Source organism: Chroicocephalus ridibundus, chromosome 1, assembly GCF_963924245.1.
Source record: "Chroicocephalus ridibundus chromosome 1, bChrRid1.1, whole genome shotgun sequence".
In the NCBI taxonomy this organism is placed as follows: Eukaryota; Metazoa; Chordata; class Aves; order Charadriiformes; family Laridae; genus Chroicocephalus; species Chroicocephalus ridibundus.
The window spans coordinates 176,335,499-176,355,994 of NC_086284.1; the positions used below are offsets into that span (position 1 = coordinate 176,335,499).

Here is a 20,496-nt window from a genome sequence, read left to right on the forward strand (position 1 = left end):
GAATTCAGATAACATACATAATTCTGACAATAATTTTATTCCTCCTCCTCTTCCAAATAATAATTAGGCCTAATATCACAATAATTTTATACACTGAAAAGACTGTTTCCTGCTAAGGAATAAGGTATGGCATGGTTTGGACTGAAAACCTATTTTTTTTAGTTTGAAAAATGAATGTAAATGATATGTTAGCTAGACTGGCTTCTCAAGGACAGGTTAGGACAGACAGCACCACATATCAGAAGACTTAAAAGAGATCCCCTTTGAACCTAGAAGTATTAGTTTGGTTATCTTCATAATTTGCATTAATCTGTGATTAAGTGTGTAGAAGCAGTGCAGATTAAGTAATTTGCTTTTAAAGTTTGCAGTCAGCTAATGAAGCTTCTAAGTAGTTTAATTCTGTAGGATGATACCCCCAATGGGTTCTATATCTCCCTCAGTGAAAATGATTTCAAAAGAGGTAGAATTACTTAAGCCTTCTCCATCATCAACTCAGAGCTTTGATTATTTCAAATCTTCTCCTGACCCGTGGAGACACATCAGGGGACACCTCAAACCAACAGTGCAGCCAGGATTCGAAAAGGGGAAAAGTCTGTCTTCTACAGAGGAGGATAAAGCTTGGTCACTTTATGGAAGGGATAGCATGATCTGGTTTTCTGCAATCACAGGGACTTAACTTTTTCAACCCTATCTTTATCCAATTGGGAGAGGAAGCAGTGCATTAGCGCTTGCGTGCTGAAACAAACTAATATGTAGAGCTAAAAGATCAGATAAAGAAAATCATAAAGGAATTGTCACTGGTCCAAGTCGTAATAAATAGACAAAATAGTTTCCGATAATGAATAAGTTCAAATACACCACAATATGTGTGCTTCAAGATCAGAAACAATAACTGCACTTATTAAATGAACTTATTTACAAAGTATACTGACTTGCCATTACATTTTGCAAGAATCTGAGTTTTGTGAATGTGCTTACTCTCAAAAGAATAGAGTGATCTTCAAAGTTAAGCATTATTCTTGTATTTATAAAAACCAGGATTTTCTCATATGGATGTCTTCATATCAAAAGCTGCAATTTATATATCTGTAGATCACAGGCTTGTTGGCTGTCTGATCTTTGGGTCCTGATAGTACTACTGAGTTTAAGTTATGGGTATTTTTAAGTTATGATGAAAATCTGGAATTACTTTGGTATCTATTCCTAATTATTCTGATAAAACATTGGTAGACAACAGTATGAAAAACAGTCTTACTAAAAAAATGCAGTTGTAAAATTAGTATATCTTGCAATATTAAAGTTTGCTCATCTAAAGATAGAGTCCAGTATCTCTTTTTGAGAGAGGGTAAATCTGACAGAGTGAAAAAGCGCTTGACAAGCACAAGCTCACAACTCAAAGTCATCAGTAGCACTGTCTATACACCTTATGCACATTCCTGTTTCCATAGCAACAAATCCAATATAGCATTTCCCTTCCTTTAAGGGCTTTGTTTTTTTATTCATTTTGAATGATAACACAGACTTGTTTGATATGACAATAACATGAATATTCATGTTTTGCAACAAATGACCTAATTAAGGTCAACTTCTGTTAGAAGTAGTAATGAATCTTAGGATGGATTACCATTTCTATACTCAGTAATGACTTTTCGTTCGTATTAATGAATTTTTATTTATAGGTTCTTCTTTTATCTGATGACCTTGATCTTCCAAAGAGGTCCACCAGGGTGGATCCTTTCAAAGGGATGAAAACCACATTGTTTATTTGGATAGAAGGGCTTATGTAGTGTATTCTAAAATGGAATACTAAAGCTTGAGCCTTGTCTCTTTTGACGTTCTTTCTGTTTTCTAGAAATCAGGGAATGTACCATAACATTGCACAATCCTGTAACTGACCGATCCATTAATTTAGTATTTATGCATTGGTTTCATTCCTAGAAAATTATAGAAGAATTATAAAGGACTTTCTGACATTGTCCTCATAGAGTCCTATTCTGGTGTTTAGTTTGCCATAATTCCAAAAAACCCCATTAGATTAGACAGTATTGCTTTGAATCCACTCCGTAGTAATATGTCATCAGCCAGCCATCACTAACCTTGAACCTCCATGTGTAGGTTGATAGCTTTTTTAGCATTCCATTATTTTCAGTTTCTCCACATCAACTGCATCATATTCACCAAGTATCAGTGTAGTTTATTCCACGTAAAAATCTGTCAGTTAAAAGTATTAAATTTTCAGTCACACTTTTCTTTTAAGCATTCTGTGCTGTGTTCTGTTCAGTGTCAGTGTCTTTAGTTCTGATTTTTCAATTTTGTCCCTCTCCTTTTCCTTGACTTGTTAGTCTGATCCAACCTCTTCTACCTCATCTGATGATTATCAATATGTTATGGAAGCTAAACTACAAGAAATGATCTCCATACGTAGGAAGGTAGTCCTACTGGACTTTACTTTCTATTGCTAAATAGAATTCATCTGATTTGTTTTCTTTTTCTTTAACTTATTTTATTATTTTTTTTTTTATTGATAATCAACCATCGTGCAGTTCAGTGCTTCAGGAGCTTACAATTTTACGATGGCAGGTTTGTGTTCAAACCATGCACAGTCTGCATGTTACATTTGGCTGAATTCATTGCTCATAAATAACTCCAATGTTTTGCTGATGCTTGGATGTAACAGGCCTTTGTAGCTGACACATTTCAAGCAATGCTGTTCAGCTGCCTGTTTAAATAAAGTTTCTTTTTGGAAAACTAAGTTTGCAGTTAGTAGTAGCTTGCTTTATGTTTTGTTTAACCTTTACTGAGATAAAGACTTACAAAGCCACTTAAATTATAGAAAGAGTCTTTCTATTTTTTTACAGGCAGAAGAAAGGCATGGAAACATTGAGGAACGTATGAGACACTTAGAAGCTCAACTTGAAGAGAAGAATCAGGAACTTCAAAGAGTATGTGTATTGCAGGCAACTTCTGTGCACTTTTCTTCTTTTAATTTGTCGATATAGCACTACGCTATGCACTCCAGCACACAAATCTATCTACTGGTAAATGTTTTATTTATAGCAGTGATGGCAGCATCCTCCCGCTTTACTTGACCATCTTAATATACTAGTTTAGATCTAGTTGCATCTTGCAAAGCGTTCTGCTGATACAAAAATGAACGTGCATTAATCAATAACTGTAATTACATTTCCTGTGGAATTTCTTTAAATGGATGCAGTCACCATAAATTTTCTTATTCTTTAATGATACTAGTCTGTACTGGTTAATTTTGGACCCTACCAATCTGTCTGTTCTGTTCTACGTTAAAGGCAAGGCAAAGAGAAAAAATGAATGAGGAGCACAACAAAAGATTATCAGATACCGTAGACAGACTTTTGACAGAATCCAATGAGCGTCTGCAGCTACACTTAAAAGAGAGAATGGCAGCACTTGAAGAAAAGGTACAGTGCAAAGGGCGGTGTGAAGTTCAGCTTGATAAAAACAAAACAAAAAAAAACCCCAAAAACCTGGGAGAAATAGTTGTCTAAGAGTGTGGCAGTTGCTCAGTTCAAGGAAAATGCAAAGTTTTTGCTGTTCTTGATAGAACGTGGTACTAGATATTTGTATTATTTCCAGTGTTTCAAATTAAATATTTACTCAAACTGAAGCATTAAAGGATTTTAAAATTAAAGTCCAGCAAATATGAAGTTTGCTAATTTGTACATGGAGGCTACGTGTGTATGGTGGTAGCTGATATTTTATATATGTCTAATTTATTTCTCTTTTTTTTAATTTTTCTTCTTTTTATTCCTAGAATGTTTTGATTCAGGAATCTGAAAGTTTCAGGAAAAATCTGGAAGAGTCTTTACATGACAAGGTACTATAAAATAGTGTGATTTTATCTGGTTTTATCAAAAGTTATATATTTATTATTTGCAAATATGTATATGCTATATTAATTATCCAACTAGCATGTAAAATATTCCTAGCATCAATGATAATTCCTTTGATCACCCAGATGTCTTAACTAGCCTTTGAGGGTCTCTAACAATTGTTCTGAGATAAGTTTATGGTTGAGATCCTAGCCTCAGGAATTCAATACTAAAATTCATATTGATTTTACTGGCTCTGGAATTTTTTTGCTATCACTTTTAATTCTGAAAAAGTCTTGTTTAAGAGAGACGTATGCATAACTGGTTACACTTTCATAGTGAAGAATGCAATTGCTTGATTTGATGCAACTCTTCTAAACAGGTGCAGTGGCGTTATGCTAAATATATCTGAAAATATATAGCCTTTTTTAGTTCATTGCAAATTAACCCCTAATACTGTTTAGTGAATCAGTCAAATTAATTATAAATATTTATTCCAATCCCAAATGTTTGGATTTTGTTTGGAAGTTATACTTGCCTTGAGCGCAGTGGGATAAACAAATGTGTCTGCCTTCAGATTCACAGAAGTGTTTTTGTAATGTATCAAATCCATTTAAAAGAGATTGTATAGAATTAAAAAAAACATAATCCATTCGATAGAAATATAGTTATATCATACGACATCCAAAATCAAGAACTTTGCGAAAAATAACAAAATATGTATTTGTTCAAATAAATTGTTTTCCTCTACATTCAGATAACCCTGTAGAAAGGCAGAGAGATTAAAGTCTTGTAGGGCATTTTAAATAAATAAAATTTCTGTGCTGTACTACCACAGTGTATATATAAGGTGATTCAGCTGTCGCAAAATTACGGTCATATTTCACCATCAAGTTAGGTGACAAAAAGGACATATCTAAAGCTGTATCAATTGAAACAAAAGTTGCTATCATTTTTCTACCAGAGAATCTAAGCCTGAATTATGGACACCGATTTTTTTGGTGTAAATAAGGCATTTTGTCAGTGTTCTCTCCAACATAACTTTATTGTTTTCAAAGTGTTAGAGTGAAAGTAAATACAATGGCTGATTCTCTACCGTCTGTTTTCTGTCTTGAACGTACATATCAACTCCTGACAAACACGAAAAATCTGGTATAAAAATCTACACTTGTATCAAAACTATTTTTGCAAAGATGTTTTTATTTATTATACTTATTGATTCTGGCTTAAGGGTGGGAAATGAAATAAATAGAACACTCCACTACTGCGATTGGAGATGAGTTCTCTTCACACGTGACCACACATGTCTGACTCCAGAGCTTCCAAGTTCCCACTTTGAACGGTTTATTTCTTCCACTTTGATGAAGAAACTGATGAAGCAATTTCAGATAGAGGGACATAACACCAGATATTAATCTCTTAATTTGCTTTAAAATTCTTTAATTTCTTTTCATTTTATTAGTAGACTATCATTGTTTGTAAAATTTGGGAACAGCCCTTTTTTCCATAGTGGTTGCTGTCAATAGTCTTTTTGTTAGTTGGCTCCAAAAATCCGATTTTTGTGGCACTGTGTCATTTTTCACCAGCATCACCTCATACTGGAAGTTCATCAACTTCCAAGGGCGAGCTGTAAAGCTGTAGTTCAACAAGACACCTAAAATGTAGTTGTCTTCAAGTCTGTGTCTCTATTATTAAATAAAAAGGCCAGAACACAACCTCTGTCTGTAAAGGGCAAATGAAGTGTTGCACACTGAACTATGTCTGGCACGGAACGTGCAGTTAGTGCCCAAATCAGTGCCAGCTCTTCTTTTCCTTGCCCTAGCTGTATAAGAAGGAAAAAATAATTTTTCAAGTGCAAACCTGTCCTGTCATCACTTCCAGCTAGTAGAAAACAGTAGAGTGCTATACAAGCTCCTCTTGATGCGTATGTCTTATTAGCAATGAGATTTGAGTGAATTCATGGCCTTTTCTTATTATAGTCAGTGCTACGTTCAATGTATCTTATCTTACTTGTTTAGCTTTACGAGAGCAATATCTCATAAAGTAAACATATATTGTATCACAAGTAAGGATATCTGACTATTCTTATTTCCAGGAAAGACTTGCTGAAGAAATTGAGAAACTGAGATCTGAACTGGATCAAATGAAATTGAGAGCTGGTTCTTTAATTGAACCCACATTGTCAAGGTAATATTTAATGACAAAAGTTTCCTCACTTTAAGCTGAAATAGAACATAAATATAAGTGTCAAGCCTTTACAACAGGGATGTGTTCAGACCACGCTTAAAAATACCAGGTATTTCTTTAAAAAATGTAAAATGTGCAGTGATTATTACTGTTGCCTTTCACTTTTTTCATAGGTAAACAGGGCTTTATAGCAGTGAGTATACTCTGAAATATTACTGAGATTAAGGAAAGTCTTTTAAATTGTGGAATGTTTTTAGAAGTATATCCAAATACCCATTTTTTTCACAGGAGAGATTAATAATAAAATTGAAACCATCATCTTCAATGCTGAAACTAATCAGCGTATTTATGATCTTACTTATTTATTCTGTCAAGTAAATCTAATAATTATTTTTGTATTAGCAAGAAATAACTCAGATTTGCTTAGTGTGGGAAGATCTGTGAAGACACAGGTCTTCAGCTAAAGATGAAAACAGTGTTCAGAGCGATCTGAAAATATCATAACAGGACATTAAACATTGTGCCTCTGTGTGGTGGAAAAGCAATATGGGAACAATACTGAGACAGGTATCATAGAAGTAGCTACCAATGGCTGACGTGAATTTGTAATTCTAGCCAGACAGTCCTTCTTGTCTAAAAGTATCCCTCAAAATAAAATTGTTGCTTTATTGATAATTGTGTGCTATATCCTGTTTTTATAACAAGCAACATGTTAACTTTTAAAATCTACTAGCCATAGCTTATGGACCAAGACTGAATTCAGAGCAGTGTAATCCTCTAAAGTTATTCTTGTTGGATAATTTTTTTGCTTGCTTCGGGTATTGTCTGCCCATCGTTTCCTCAGACATCTTGTTCAGTACCTGGACATGGTTTCTCCCTCGACCTTTATTATCTCATGAAATAATATTTTCCTGTATGTGGTGAAGTGTAAATCGCTGAAATTCAGAATGTGATGTTTGTGACTGTCCAAATTTTTGTTCCTTTGGGAGTGTAAGCATAACTACAGGTACACAGAGCACTGCTTTTTGAGAGTGCTTGATGGGACACGGGCTATTGAACTGCTGCAACAAACAGCAAAGATGTTTTTGGAGCAGCCGTCCTTGGTGAACTGCAGCCTTTCTTGCTGGGTAGATGAGTATCATTAGCTCTTGCTCTGTAAACAGGAGTCTGATTAGCCCTTGTCAAAGGGCTACTTGAACTTTATAAGCTGTCTAAATGTCTTGGGAATTCAGCAGGTTCCCCTAAAACCGTGTTTCCCCTTCCATGACCTCACCTTGCAAAACTACCAGTCCTCTCAGGAATAGGGAGCCATCAGCATTAAATATTTGTTATTCTCAGCCCATATTCAGTTCTGTATTTGCAGGAGTTTGTTATTTCAACAGAATAATGAAACTGGTCAGCAGAAAGATATTTGCTGCCAGAGACTGGAACCTGGGCTGTTTCTTTTTTCCTGCCAACTTGCTGCACAAGTACCAAGTATTATCAATTGTCCGAACACAGGTCTGTCACAGGACATACGGTACAAACACAGAAAAGAAAAAATCAGTCACTGCTCTAAATGGTTTACTGTATAACAGATGAGAAATGTACAGACAAATTAAACATACAAAAACCCAAAAGATTATTGTCTGGTGCTTTAGATGGAGGGCTTAGGAGATTTGTAGGCCAACTGTTGTCAAGTTTTCTTATTGGTATAATGAAAAAAAAAAAAAAGAGTTTTAGAGAATTTGTTAAAAGGTAACATTGTAATTTTTCTAATATTATGAAATTTCCTACTGTGCATGGTGGGAAGTGTAAAAGAAGGTGAAGTAATGGTTGCTCAGAAAAGGACACATATGACAACGGTATGAGCTCTGATGTATGCTCTACCCAAAACCTAAATTCTGAAACTTTATTCAAGATCTGTGACATTTTTATGTATCTGATTTGATTACTATGGCACATACTCATGTTTCTGGAATTCTGGTACCTCTCTTTTTTAAAATTTGTTTTCTTACAGTATTTATTTTTTATAAAGCACTCTGTATTAGTGCTTGAAATACTTCCATTATTATTTTAGATTTGTCACAGTACTTGTAATACCAGACAGTAATTCTGGTTTTTCATTCCACTCTGTCAAAGTAGCTTGTAGTAGAGGCTTTCATGTTTTTCCATGATTTTTTTGCATTTCCCATTTATCAATAAACAGTCACCACAGTTGTAACGTTTTATCTTTCACTTTTACTTCATTAAAGACAAGTTTGAAATTGAGACCAATGCTTCAGTCTTCCAAGTATGAGCATGTTTTAATTCAAGTTAAGCTCTTCTCAAGGAAAAGTGAATCTCTGTGTTTGGAAACACACACAGAACTAGAGCTCAGGAGAACAGTCACACTTAGAGCCTGCAGTTTCCATCATAGAGAATACAGCATTTCTGTACCCTTTCCTTCATTTTGGATAGCAGACATTCTCTTATTTACCTTTTTTGTGTCTGGTATTAAAGCCATCATTTTCTTGAACAGCTTTCTTTTCAAAGTGAGAGAAGTGTTTAAGAGCAAAACTGATTCTTATTCTGTTTCCCGTAGCTGGTTATTAACGTTGCAGTGAACCCTTTAAGTTGTCTGTAGGTGACCGTAAGCATTTTTTCCAAGTTTAAAAAAAAAAAAAAAAATGTAAGTACAACATTAAACTCTCATTTTCTGGTCTCATAGATAGTAAAATGTCAGACATTTTTTAGGAGTGGCTATAAACAAATACATATTTAGTTGTGGTTTTAGTGTAGTATTTGTTATGTTTCGTTTTTCTACTATAATCACGCTGGTTTTACGTGGAGATCACTTATGTGTTAAGAACTAGAGATTGTTCAGGTCTCCACTGCTGTGGCTGAAGGCTCAAATGGTGCATGGAGCCTTTCCTCTTCTGACTCGGTGACACAGCCCGTGGGCAGGACGCTTCTATGGCAGCATGCAGGGAACTTTTACTGCTGCTGTTTGACTGAGGACCATTGTCTGCAGCCAAGAAAAGATTTGCTGCATTCATCATTTATGTGCCCCTCCACGATGTCCCAAGACTTACCAGGGCTACAGGAAAAATTGGGGGTTAAAACTCTCAAAAGCATCATCAAATAAAGATGAATCATTCATAACCGATGATATGGGCATGACCGAATCACAGGGCAGTTCACTAATATATTCATAATGCAGAGCACAGACTTACAGGAGGAAAGTGTTACAGATATCCTTATTCATGAACATGTAGTGTGCTTACAGTAACCTCAGGCATATTTATTCAGGAAAGTAATGGAAGGAAAAGATACAGGATAGTACATTCAGCAGCCAGTTCAGTTAATTATCTTGTCCTGAGATCTGCTTGGTTTTTCATGTTAAAGTTTTGGATGATAATTTTTATTATCCATTTTGAAAATTCAAAGGGTTTTCTTGTTTGTTTTCTTCCTTAATTTCCTCGTAATACGATTTCAAGTTTTCACTTTTAAGTGATTTTTTTGTGATGTATTTTTGTCGTTTATTCTGTGATACATAATAATTTGTTTGTTTAAGAGAAAAGAAATCTTTGTTCTTAGACTGAAGGTCATTGGATTGTTTTCGTTACTATTATTACTATTGCGCTCTCAGTCTAGTTCTGCGTCTCTCTTTATAGGCCTCACCTTGACACATCAGCAGAGCTGAGGTATTCCGTGGGCTCACTGGTTGACAGCCAGGCTGATTATCGGTCAACTAAAGTGATAAGGCGACCTAGAAGAGGCCGGATGGGCGTACGCAGAGATGAACCAAAGGTTAATCCCCAATTTCTCCTCATATATTCCCTGATAAGAGAATGCATAGCAAGCTGTTAAGCTTACAGTTCGTGTATTTCCAGAAAAAAGCAGCAACAACAAAGCAACAACCCACCAAACAAAAAAACCCCAAACCCAAATAGCAGGGCTTTTTCTGTCCACGCTCAGGCGAGGGTACTGTTGAACTAAAATGAAACCAGAAATGGTCGAAGTTCAGACATCAAAGTTTAAGCATATTTGACTGTCTGTCTTTTCTAGGTATCTTTTTGTGTAAATTTTCCTGATGATTGATTTTACACAGCACTAGAAATTATGTGAAAATATGTTACATCATCTGCAATAACATTTCAAGTATTAATGGAGGATTAATCATTGAATAAGTATTCTTAAATGTTAGTTGCTTTCCTTTCCCATTTTATAGAAGTTCAACTTTGCAGTTTTTTTTCCATGGAATAAGCCATGCACATCCTAATTCCTGCTCAGGTCAAATCACTTGGGGATCACGAGTGGAACAGGACCCAGCAGATTGGCGTTTTGAGCAGCCATCCATTTGAAAGTGACACTGAAATGTCTGACATCGATGATGATGATAGAGAAACACTTTTCAGCTCCATGGACCTCCTGTCACCAAGTGGCCATTCTGATGCCCAGACTCTGGCAATGATGCTTCAGGAGCAGCTAGATGCAATCAATAAAGAAATCAGGTATGTAGCCTGAACCACCTGTGATGCACTTATGATTACAGCTTCAGGCTTCCTTTAGTGCATGAATTAGTACCATTCATAACAGTTAGAAAACTATTTGTACATTTAAAGGATTGATAATATGTCTGCTTTTCATATGGGAGTATTGATTGTCTGAAGTTAACTATGGCGTCTTCATTTCCTAACCATAGAAATGTCATTCAAAAAATGTTCCCAGTGGAGAACTGCTGGCCAATTAAAGAGAAGTATGATAGAGAAGGATAACACATGGCAGATTTGACAGATTGCTATTCATAGTCGTCGTCTTCACTGTTGTGCATGACTCCTCTTACTCATGAGTGACCTCCTATCAGAAATGTTTTATTTCAGTGCTCTGCACGCTTTCTTCTGATAATTATTTCTGTGTTACATTTCATATAAGCCACATTTTCTAAGACATGGGTTTGAATTTCACTGGAGGCATAGAATTTTTTTCATGCTCCAAGTTGGGTTATAGTGCTTGGAAACAAGTGGTGAATGGTATGTATCTTAATAATTTCTATGCAAATTTAATACAGAAGCCAATGATGTATTTTAATTAAGTGAATTTATAAACAAAACCATATTTTAGGCTTAAAGCATTCTTACATGTTTTTCAGGAAGGGTAACTTTTAAAAACTTGGTGTATGAAAAACATCCTGTCATTAGCAACTGTTTCTCTAGAGGGAGATGAAGGAGATTACTAAATTTATGAGTGACTTTCTGGTAATACTGTAGACAGAAAGACTGTGGTTGGAAATACAATCAAAACCAGATTACCTTTTACCAGATCTCAGATATTTTCTGAGCAAGGTAACCTTTAAAGGGAGAATTCTATTGGAATATACTGAATCTGAATAACTTTTGTCTTCACGGGGAAGACATTTTGTGATAGATCTACAGCTTTTCATTTTCACTACTCCCAGAATTTCTTCATTCAAATAGGATTACTCTGCTATTTTCTAAAATCTCTTATTACAGCTGTCAAGATAAAGAGTCAAAGAGAAATTTTGTTGTTGGGAAGGTAAATGTCCTTAACACAGTGTATGGAAAGGAGAGAACCTTATCCATATTTTCTGTTATTACAAAGAAGTCAGCACTGTGACCAGGTCAGGAAGCTGTAGATGCAACAAATGTATTTGTTTAAAAAAATACTCGCATTTTGACAATGTGGGTGACATAGTGGGATATTATTTGTGCCATCTTGAATCAGATCACTGTTTTAGTTAACATAGGATCTTGACTTAGATGTTAGGTACAGTTTTATCTGCACATTGTATATAGCCATTTTTGCCAAAGGTCCACTGAGAGTAGTTTACTTCCCCTGCTGCTAAGCTTATACTGAAGTGTAGGCTTTCACTACCATCACCGTCGTTATTAAAGAACAAGGTAACTTATTTTGTATTCTTTTTTTTTATATGTTTCGGGAAAAATTGTTCTACAAGGATAGTCTTATACACTGTAGTGCATTTCTCATTTTCTTGGTTTGTTGGGTTTTTTCCTTGACGAACACTACAAGTGTTTATCAAATGATTGGAGATATCAAAAGAGATTAAAAGTGTATTTTCCCTTAGATTTATTTTATTATACAAGATGATTCAGAATTTAGATTAATAAAATGAAAACGATTGTTATAATTCCCTTTCAAATTATGATTTGCCTTTAAGTTCTTGCTATGCTTCATTTCAGGAAGAGCTGTAGACATTTTATAGAAATTTTGAAATGGATATTAGGGAAGAAGATTCATCACAGCACATGAGTTTGTAGGTTTCTATTTTCAGTGTATTATGGTTTCATTTATTGTACTTGCTTCATTTCACTCAGAAAAGCCCGGTTCACGGTTTCAGCCTCCCCAAACTTTGTATTCTCTCATTTAACCTTGGCACTCCATACTTTTTCCTCCTCCTCACCAGAAAAAGACTCCTTCTAACATGGGCTTATGGGCAAAGAAGTTATGAAAAAATATTTTATTTTAAGCACATTTTGTCATTCTAGGTACAATCACAATTAAAAACACAAACTAAAGAACCCAGTGGAAGCATCCTATTGAGGATATATATGTTTAAGAAGCTTATATTTTTTGTTAACAAGAGGGCTATTTTAATGAAATTCACTTAAAAACTCAATGCTTTAGGAACAACTGTCATTTTTTCATCAATTTGTAGGGATGAAACAGACAAATTGTTTTTCATGTTCTCTTGTTTTATTAATATGGATTATTTTAGCAATTCCCTTCTTAAAGCTCCAATTTCATTTGACTTTAAATTTGTGTTCATGCTTTAGCAACAGAAAATCAGATGAAGCCAACTTAAGACTGGAATTAGTTTCCTATGGTAAATCATATTGTTAGCTCCCCCTCCCCTATGCTGTCTCGTTTGCAAAGGAAACAATCTTCCTGAAATGTCACATGTCAAGTCTTGTTGTTGGGCAGATTCTTCAAACAGTTTTTGAGGAGGGAGGAACTAAGAAAAAGAATTTTATAATTCTGGTGATTAAAAAATACCCTTTTCAGTATTATTTGGGAGTTGATCTATGATATTCATCTTTTTTTTTTCTTTTACTTTCAAATCTCATTTGAAAGGAAATGGATTTTAATTTTGATTTTGGCGTATGCAGAGAATTATAGAACCACATTCTTCTTTTGTTTAATAAGGTTAATCCAAGAAGAGAAAGAGTCAACAGAACTACGTGCAGAAGAGATAGAGAACAGAGTGGCCAGCGTGAGTCTAGAAGGCTTAAATCTAGCCAGAGTCCATCAAGGTACATCCATTACTGGCTCAGTGACGGCATCATCACTTGCAAGCTCATCTCCTCCCAGCGGACACTCAACTCCTAAACTCACCCCTCGCAGTCCAGCCAGGGAGATGGACAGAATGGGGGTTATGACGCTGGTAAGAAACTTTGTGATGTCAATTTTAGGTGTGATATTTCTCATATTAAATACTTCATCTTTTCACTGTACTCTCATCTCCCTAATTCTTTGTTCACCTCTTCATCATACATGCAGGTAGCAAATTCCCTAGAAGATGGAAATTTGGGTGCTTTGGGGTTCTGTTATTGTGTTTTTGAGCATTGCATGATCTACCAGGGACATAATGATCTGAGGATAAGGGACCTTCAGCACACAGGTGGTGGAATTAATGAGAAACTGATCATTTTAATTACTGTAATCAATTTATATATAAAAAAACATTTACTAATGAAAAGCTCTGAAGTTATATAGTTATTACACAGTAGTCTATGGGACTATTGGTGTGTTTAAACCTCAAGGAAATGTCTAGAAGACATGAAAACCTCCTACTACTTCATATATATGATAATTTGGACATACTTCTGTATTTGGTATACTCTTTTATACTTGCAGCATTTTGTACGTATTCTTCACGACAGTATATCAAGCACTTGAATTAAGTGCATTGTTTTCCAATAATTCATTTAACTGATATATTTCAACATTACAAGCAGCACACATAAATAGATACCAAGCCATCAAATTATCACGCAGAGCATTTCTAACATTACTGTTCCTTTGAAGACATATTCTGAAATGTTTGGTTTGATTTGAAAAGGGATTTGCGAAACATTTAATTTTTGTCCTAGACAAAATAAACAGTGCAACAGTCAGGTATGTAGTGTTGTGAAGTAGTGTGTTAACATATTCAAGATGTACAACTCTGATATTGATAAGAGTAGGGATTGATAAGAGTATTGATAACACACAGGTGCAGTGTTCAGTGTAGGCTACAAACCAGTTTGGAGCCTAGGTGAATTCATCCCTTTAAGCACTAGGAGAGAATCAAAGCAGCCCACTCTCCTGATGTCTACGTAGGGGGAGGAGAATAGGATATGTGTAACCCCATCTTTTATTTGCCATTTGTCTGATAATCTGAACGTCACCAATGTCCCCTTTTGGCCATTTCTGGGAAGCAGCAACACTGGTCTCCTGTGGAGCCTCTCAGCAGAGGGGAAACAAGCTTTGATTTCAATCAAAAAGCAGAAATTAGCTCTCCTAGCCAAGGAGGGTGCTAAGAACATCTGGGAGTGGCCCCTGGGTGTTCATTCTGCTCAGCTGGGAGTAGGGACTTTTGTCCGATCATACAGCTGAGTACTCCCATTTCCTGGGAACTGACAACTACTCCTATCCACCCCTACCCCTCCCAGTTTAGGATGGCATTTGCTGTCTTCTTGGGAACTAAAGATAGAGGTTTCGTATCACAAGAGGAGGTGAGGGCTGGCATTTGTGCCAGACTCTGGCACTGATTCTTTGCTGCCCCCAGTTCCCACTGCTAAACAGCAGGAATGAAAATGTTGGTGGCACAGACGATTGTGGAGGATGTGGGTGTGCGGGCTGCCATGGTGCCGCCCATTTCACCAGAACAGCACCTTCCCGAATATGCATTTTGTCTCCATTTCACCAGCTGTTTAAAGTAAGCAACCTGGCTACAGATAAATGGCAATGGTTAAACTGACCTTCCAGCAGACACCTGCACTGCCTGATTGCCTTGATTTGGACACCGTAGCTTTGGGTCAGTAGGTTCATCAGATTCAAATACAAAATGACAGCATAAGCCTCTGCGTTTCAGGTTGCCATGGCCTCACTGGCATCCAGCAATTGTTGTGCTAAAGCTCAGATGGCTGTGTCTGTATGAGCTGTAATTGAACTCTTGACATATCATAAGCTGCAGAAGTAGCTCCCCACTGCATGCTCAGCAGCACAGACCATGACTTTGGTCACCCTCATCAACCATTTCAGGACACTTCTGCCCTGCACTGTTTCAGCAGGAGTTCAGCATTGAATATCTCCTTCTCCTTACTGGCTGGGGACAGACACAACAGGCTGTCAGACATCATCTAAGTGGAAGCTTTGAGTTGGGAAGAGCTCTGTAGGTGTGTGGTCTCTAGACGCCAAATTGCCAAATGATCCTGTAGGGGTTGGCTGGAGGAGTAGTACTGCATGAGATTCCATGGCCCGGATCCACGCTGAAAATAAATTCTGCAGAGTTTCTTCAGCTTTGCTTGAATGAATGAGACATCTACCAAAACCAAAAATGAAAATTGAGTTGAACAAGACACGTTCTAGCAGCCTTCTACTAACAAATAATGCTGCAGTACAGAAGATGTATGAATTTGTATCCATTGACTGAAAATACCAGCCACATTCAGATGGGATAACAGGAGAGAAATACCTATTTTTCAGGCATGGTACTTGTTTATGATATTTTATGTTTATACTTGGTGAAATACCAACCCATTTGTAAGACTAGATAAGACTAAGAAAACCTCTCTGTGTTGGGGGTAGTAGAAGGATTTATATGAAACTCCAAAACCAAAAAGTGCTAACATAAGCTTGCAATGTTCTATGCTTTGCTAGGCTTAGGAAAATGAAGGGGATTGTAACTTCAGGAAAAATAACTGCTTTCCCCGAATGGCATATTAGAATAGAATAGTTCAGTTGGAAGGGACCTACAACCCTCATCTAGTCCAACTGCCTGACCACTTCAGAGCTGACCAAAACTTAAAGCATGATATTAAGGGCCTTGTCCAAATGACTTTTAAACATCGACAAGCTCGGGGCATCAGCCTCCTCTGGAGGAAGCCTGTTCAGATTCATAAAATAACACCTTTTTGAGGGCTTATGTTATTTTATGATACCAAGTGTATAATTAGTATATAATATTAATAGCATTAAATTAATGAAATCTCCACTTCCCATTTCTGAATGTGAGAAGAACGAACGTGTGGCATTTTGTTATGCTGAAATAAGATTTATTAATCTTTTTGTTTGTTTGTTTGTTTTGTTATTGCTGCTTTTGTTACTAATCATCTAAGCCAAGCGACCTAAGGAAACATCGGAGAAAGGTATGATACTGGGTTTTATTAAAGTTGGGAGAACACATTTATCATATTCTTCTTATGGTTAGATAACTGGGTTCTTCACCAGGCACTGCTTCTTTTCATTCAATTCCTGAACATAATGATTTTAATCCTGTCTGGAAAGTCTTGCAAAGGTCACAGCTAAGCCATAGAATCAAGGCCCACCAGTGATACCTTGGAGTAGTAGCCCCTACAGCACAAACTTAAAGGAATACAGATAAAAACCAAGTTGTGCACATAAAAGAACTACCTTCAAATGCATATTCTGGTTGCTGAAGGAACCCGAGTCAGATTGCTTGAAATCTTCTTGAGCAATATAAAGTTGTTTACAGAACTGGCACTGAATGTGTCATTTGTCTGTACATGAGAGGAGGCAGTACTTAGGATAAATCGTTATATGCTGTGACAAAGCTGCTTTTTATTTATGTTTATTTTCAAGCATTCTGACCGTTCTGTTAAAAAGCTATGGAGAGAGTGGTCCTGTTTATGTCTGTGTTTGCCTTCTCCCTTGCTTCCCTGAGAAACTTTGTTTACATGAATGTAAACATGAATGTCCTGTTTAATGCAAGAGGCCCACTCATGTACAAGGTTATTTTAATGTTTAGACGTTTACTGGATCAACCTGTTTGGCATAAAAGGATTTAATTTCTTTTCCAAGTGTAATCTCTTTTCTTTCAAATACATACATGGCATTATTTAGGCAATTGGTCTTTCCCAATAGTCTCTTTCAAAAATAAGAATCCTTAAAATTTGCTCCTTAAATTGCACTTGAATCCATACATGCTTCAGTTCACTTGACAAATTTGTGCAGCGTGTGTTGGAAGTTTCTTGAGAAGCTAATCTGCTCTCAATGGAGTCTCTCTCCCCCAGATTGCAGTAGTTGAAGAAGATGGGCGTGAAGATAAAGCCACAATCAAATGTGAAACTTCTCCTCCACCAACACCCAGAGCTATCAGAATGACTCATACCCTTCCTTCTTCATACCACAATGATGCCAGAAGGTAAGATGTTTGTAACATGAATAGGTACTTCACTGTTTTACCACGTATTATTCTTTTCAAATCATGTTGTTGTTTAACTATTCCAAAATGACCTGATTCCTTCATGTTTCTGAATAATTTAAATAGAAAAATGTGATTGTTTCACTTGTGGGGATATTATTACTGAACTATAACTAATTTGTTTGCAGAGCTGCTCAGAGAAACTAAAAATTTACCTGCAAATTTTGACGTGTTATCTATTCCATTTCTTTATTATCATTTTGTAGTAGTTTGCCTGCTTCATTGGAGCCAGAAAGCATTGGTCTTGGCAGTGTCAATAGCAGCCAGGACTCCCTGCACAAAGCTCCCAAGAAGAAAGGAATCAAGTCTTCAATAGGACGTTTGTTCGGTAAAAAAGAGAAGGCTCGACTTGGACAGCTCAGTAAGGAATTAGTGGTAACAAGCCAAGATCACCATTTCACAGTCATTTTTCCATTTTTAATTTTGCTTCTTTTCAGTTTTCCAATTTGCATCTTTTTCTCTTCAGCCGGTCAGAACCCTCCCATTAAACTTCATTGCTATCAGCAATTATATTTGTCAGGAGTTTGCTATGACTATAGCACAAACTACCAGAGTCATCCTCTTCACTGAACCTACTGCTTCAATAGTCTCTTGAATTAGGGTGAGAGTGTTAACAGCGTATTCTCAAATAACCCAAATAAAGAGGAGGCGAGAAAGTAGTAAGTAATAAACCACTATAAGGTGTGTAACTATGTGACATGGAAGGCGCTTGCAAGCAAGCGTAGTTCCTTTTCAGGTTTCAGTGTGTCAACAGACGTCTGCTAGTGCCTATCACTGATGTCCTTGCCACGCTGTGTGCTGCTCACAGCAATGCTTTGTTTTCTTTCTACTTCTTCTACCCTCTTCATTTGCCAAGACTTTAGTCGAATTCATTCCTGTCAAAAAATTTCCTCTGTGACGTTGCATAGGATAATCTCTATACCACGTGCAAAAAAACCAGTCATATCATAACTTTATTTAACTACCTTAGGTAGCATAAGCAACGGAAGGTGAAGTCACAGTTTTCAGCCCAGGCTCATAGTCTGCATGCCCAGGTAGGCAAATAGATCCTTAGCTGCAGTCTATATTGCTAGGCTGTCTGATTTAGCTAGATTAAGGTTAACATATTTACACATGCCAACACAAGCATCAAACTGGTATAGATGTGTCAGTAAAACAGAAATATTAGCTTTTTCCTAGTCACGAAGATGTCACATTGTACAAATTTATGAGGCAGAAAATCTTTACTGCCATGGTGACCACATAACACCTATAAAAGAATTTTAAGAGTTTGCAGTAACTGTAAACGCTTAAGCAATATGAAAGCCTGAAATTAAAAAAAACCCTAAATTCACATTAAAACCTGTCCTTATCATAACTAACAAACCCATCACTGAAATCATATGGAATAAAACAAGATAATATTAAGTTCAAAATATCAGAGTAAAATCAAATAACTGAGCATTCTCCATTTATACTCCAACATTTCTCCTCTTTGCCTGTGAGAATCTTGTGTTCTTGAAAAAAAATAATTTCTAATTGCAATTTAAATTCCCTTTTTTTCCCCCACTATGGGAAGATAAAAACTGATTTATTCAATCTATTTAGTAGATTAATGTATTTCAGAATCTATTAAATGAGTCTCTCAAATACACCTGCGTGTCACCATCTGCACTGATGGAGAATTTTATAACTTTAGACTGCATTATTAATTCACATTTACATTCCATAAACCAAATTTTATTGATACTGATGGATTATGCATAATAATCTATGATTGCACAGCAACTCAGGAACATAGAGGACAAAGATGTAATAAATGTGTTGGTCTTCCCTGCAGTTCCTTGCAATGTGGAAGAAAAATAAAATAGCAACTTTAAAGATTGTCTCAGGAGCAATGTAATCTGGCAATAGATTAATTTCTTAATAATACCCAACATGATTAATAAGACATATGTATAATTGGATAAAGCCTATTTGTAATTCCCAGTACTAGCTCATGAAATTTCAGAAAGATATTAGTGCAGTATAATGCACACTTTAATTAAGCAAACTGGGTTTACAAGTATGTATAAAAATTAACAGTGACCAAAAAAGTAGGAGCAAAAGATTTTTAGAAACTGAGATGCCATTGAGTAGCTGGATTATAGAGTAGTTTTTCTCACCTTAATTTCAAAGATTAAAAATAAATAAATATTGGGTGGCAGTTTCCATTCAATGGCAGTACTAGAAAGATAGAACAAAATTTTAAAAATAGCAATCATAGTAGTACTTGAATCAATTTCACGACAGGTATACTGTCTGTGCAGCTATGTAATTAGTTCTATAGTTTCTTAGTAAGATACTATGTCACAGAAATCTAGATAATAAGTCCTATCATTACTGCACCGCAGCATATTTGTATAGATTTCATAACCTAAATTTATAATGCAAAATCAAGAATCTCATTTAATTCCCTGCTTAAATTAAACATTCTACTTTGATATAGATACATACTTCTTATATTTTTGAATATGGAAAATACCTTTTCTTCAATAGCACATCAAATACTAAAGAGGTAAGAAATGTAATTTTGAGCCTCAGGAACATCAATTTGTTTTCTTATATGCATATTTGCACATGCACACGATTATGCTTAAAGGACCGCTTTAAAAATTCATGTCAATGCAGTGGATATTAAGGATCCCAGTGATACTATACATTGTAAGTACACATAATACTTGTGTAACTAATTCTATAATATCTCTAAAATCATATGTAATATATACTCATATTTAAGAAGCAATATTGGAACTTCCAAGGTTTTATCACTAACTTCAACAGAGCCAGTCTATCACTCAAAATATTTCCTCACTCTATGTTCCCTGCAATACTCTGAAATTATTATTTTCCACTGCTAAACTTGCCAGAGTTCTGTTATTTCATAATTTGCTACTTTTACTATCTGTGCTAAACCATTTGCGTTATTGTTCACAGGCAAATTCATGCCCTAGATGATCTTTCTTAGAATCAAGATTCAAGATTTCTAGATTTTTCAAGATTTCTTTTAATTAT

General features: G+C 35.8%; 1 protein-coding gene across 7 annotated transcripts in view; it reads left to right on the plus strand.

The window, feature by feature from the left end:
- PPFIA2 (PTPRF interacting protein alpha 2) overlaps positions 1-20,496 on the plus strand; it is a 340,023-nt gene that overhangs the window by 281,565 nt on the left and 37,962 nt on the right. For 6 of the 7 annotated variants that reach the window (XM_063322852.1, XM_063322853.1, XM_063322854.1 and 3 more), the window contains 10 exons: positions 2,859-2,942; positions 3,306-3,437; positions 3,791-3,853; positions 5,944-6,035; positions 9,671-9,806; positions 10,290-10,510; positions 13,182-13,419; positions 16,358-16,387; positions 17,273-17,403; positions 17,670-17,824. In XM_063322852.1, the coding sequence (XP_063178922.1) occupies positions 2,859-2,942; positions 3,306-3,437; positions 3,791-3,853; positions 5,944-6,035; positions 9,671-9,806; positions 10,290-10,510; positions 13,182-13,419; positions 16,358-16,387; positions 17,273-17,403; positions 17,670-17,824 (1,282 nt within the window). Of the gene's footprint in view, positions 1-2,342; positions 2,430-2,858; positions 2,943-3,305; positions 3,438-3,790; positions 3,854-5,943; positions 6,036-9,670; positions 9,807-10,289; positions 10,511-13,181; positions 13,420-16,357; positions 16,388-17,272; positions 17,404-17,669; positions 17,825-20,496 lie in introns of all 7 variants that reach the window. The other variant, XM_063322857.1, reaches the window with a different exon arrangement.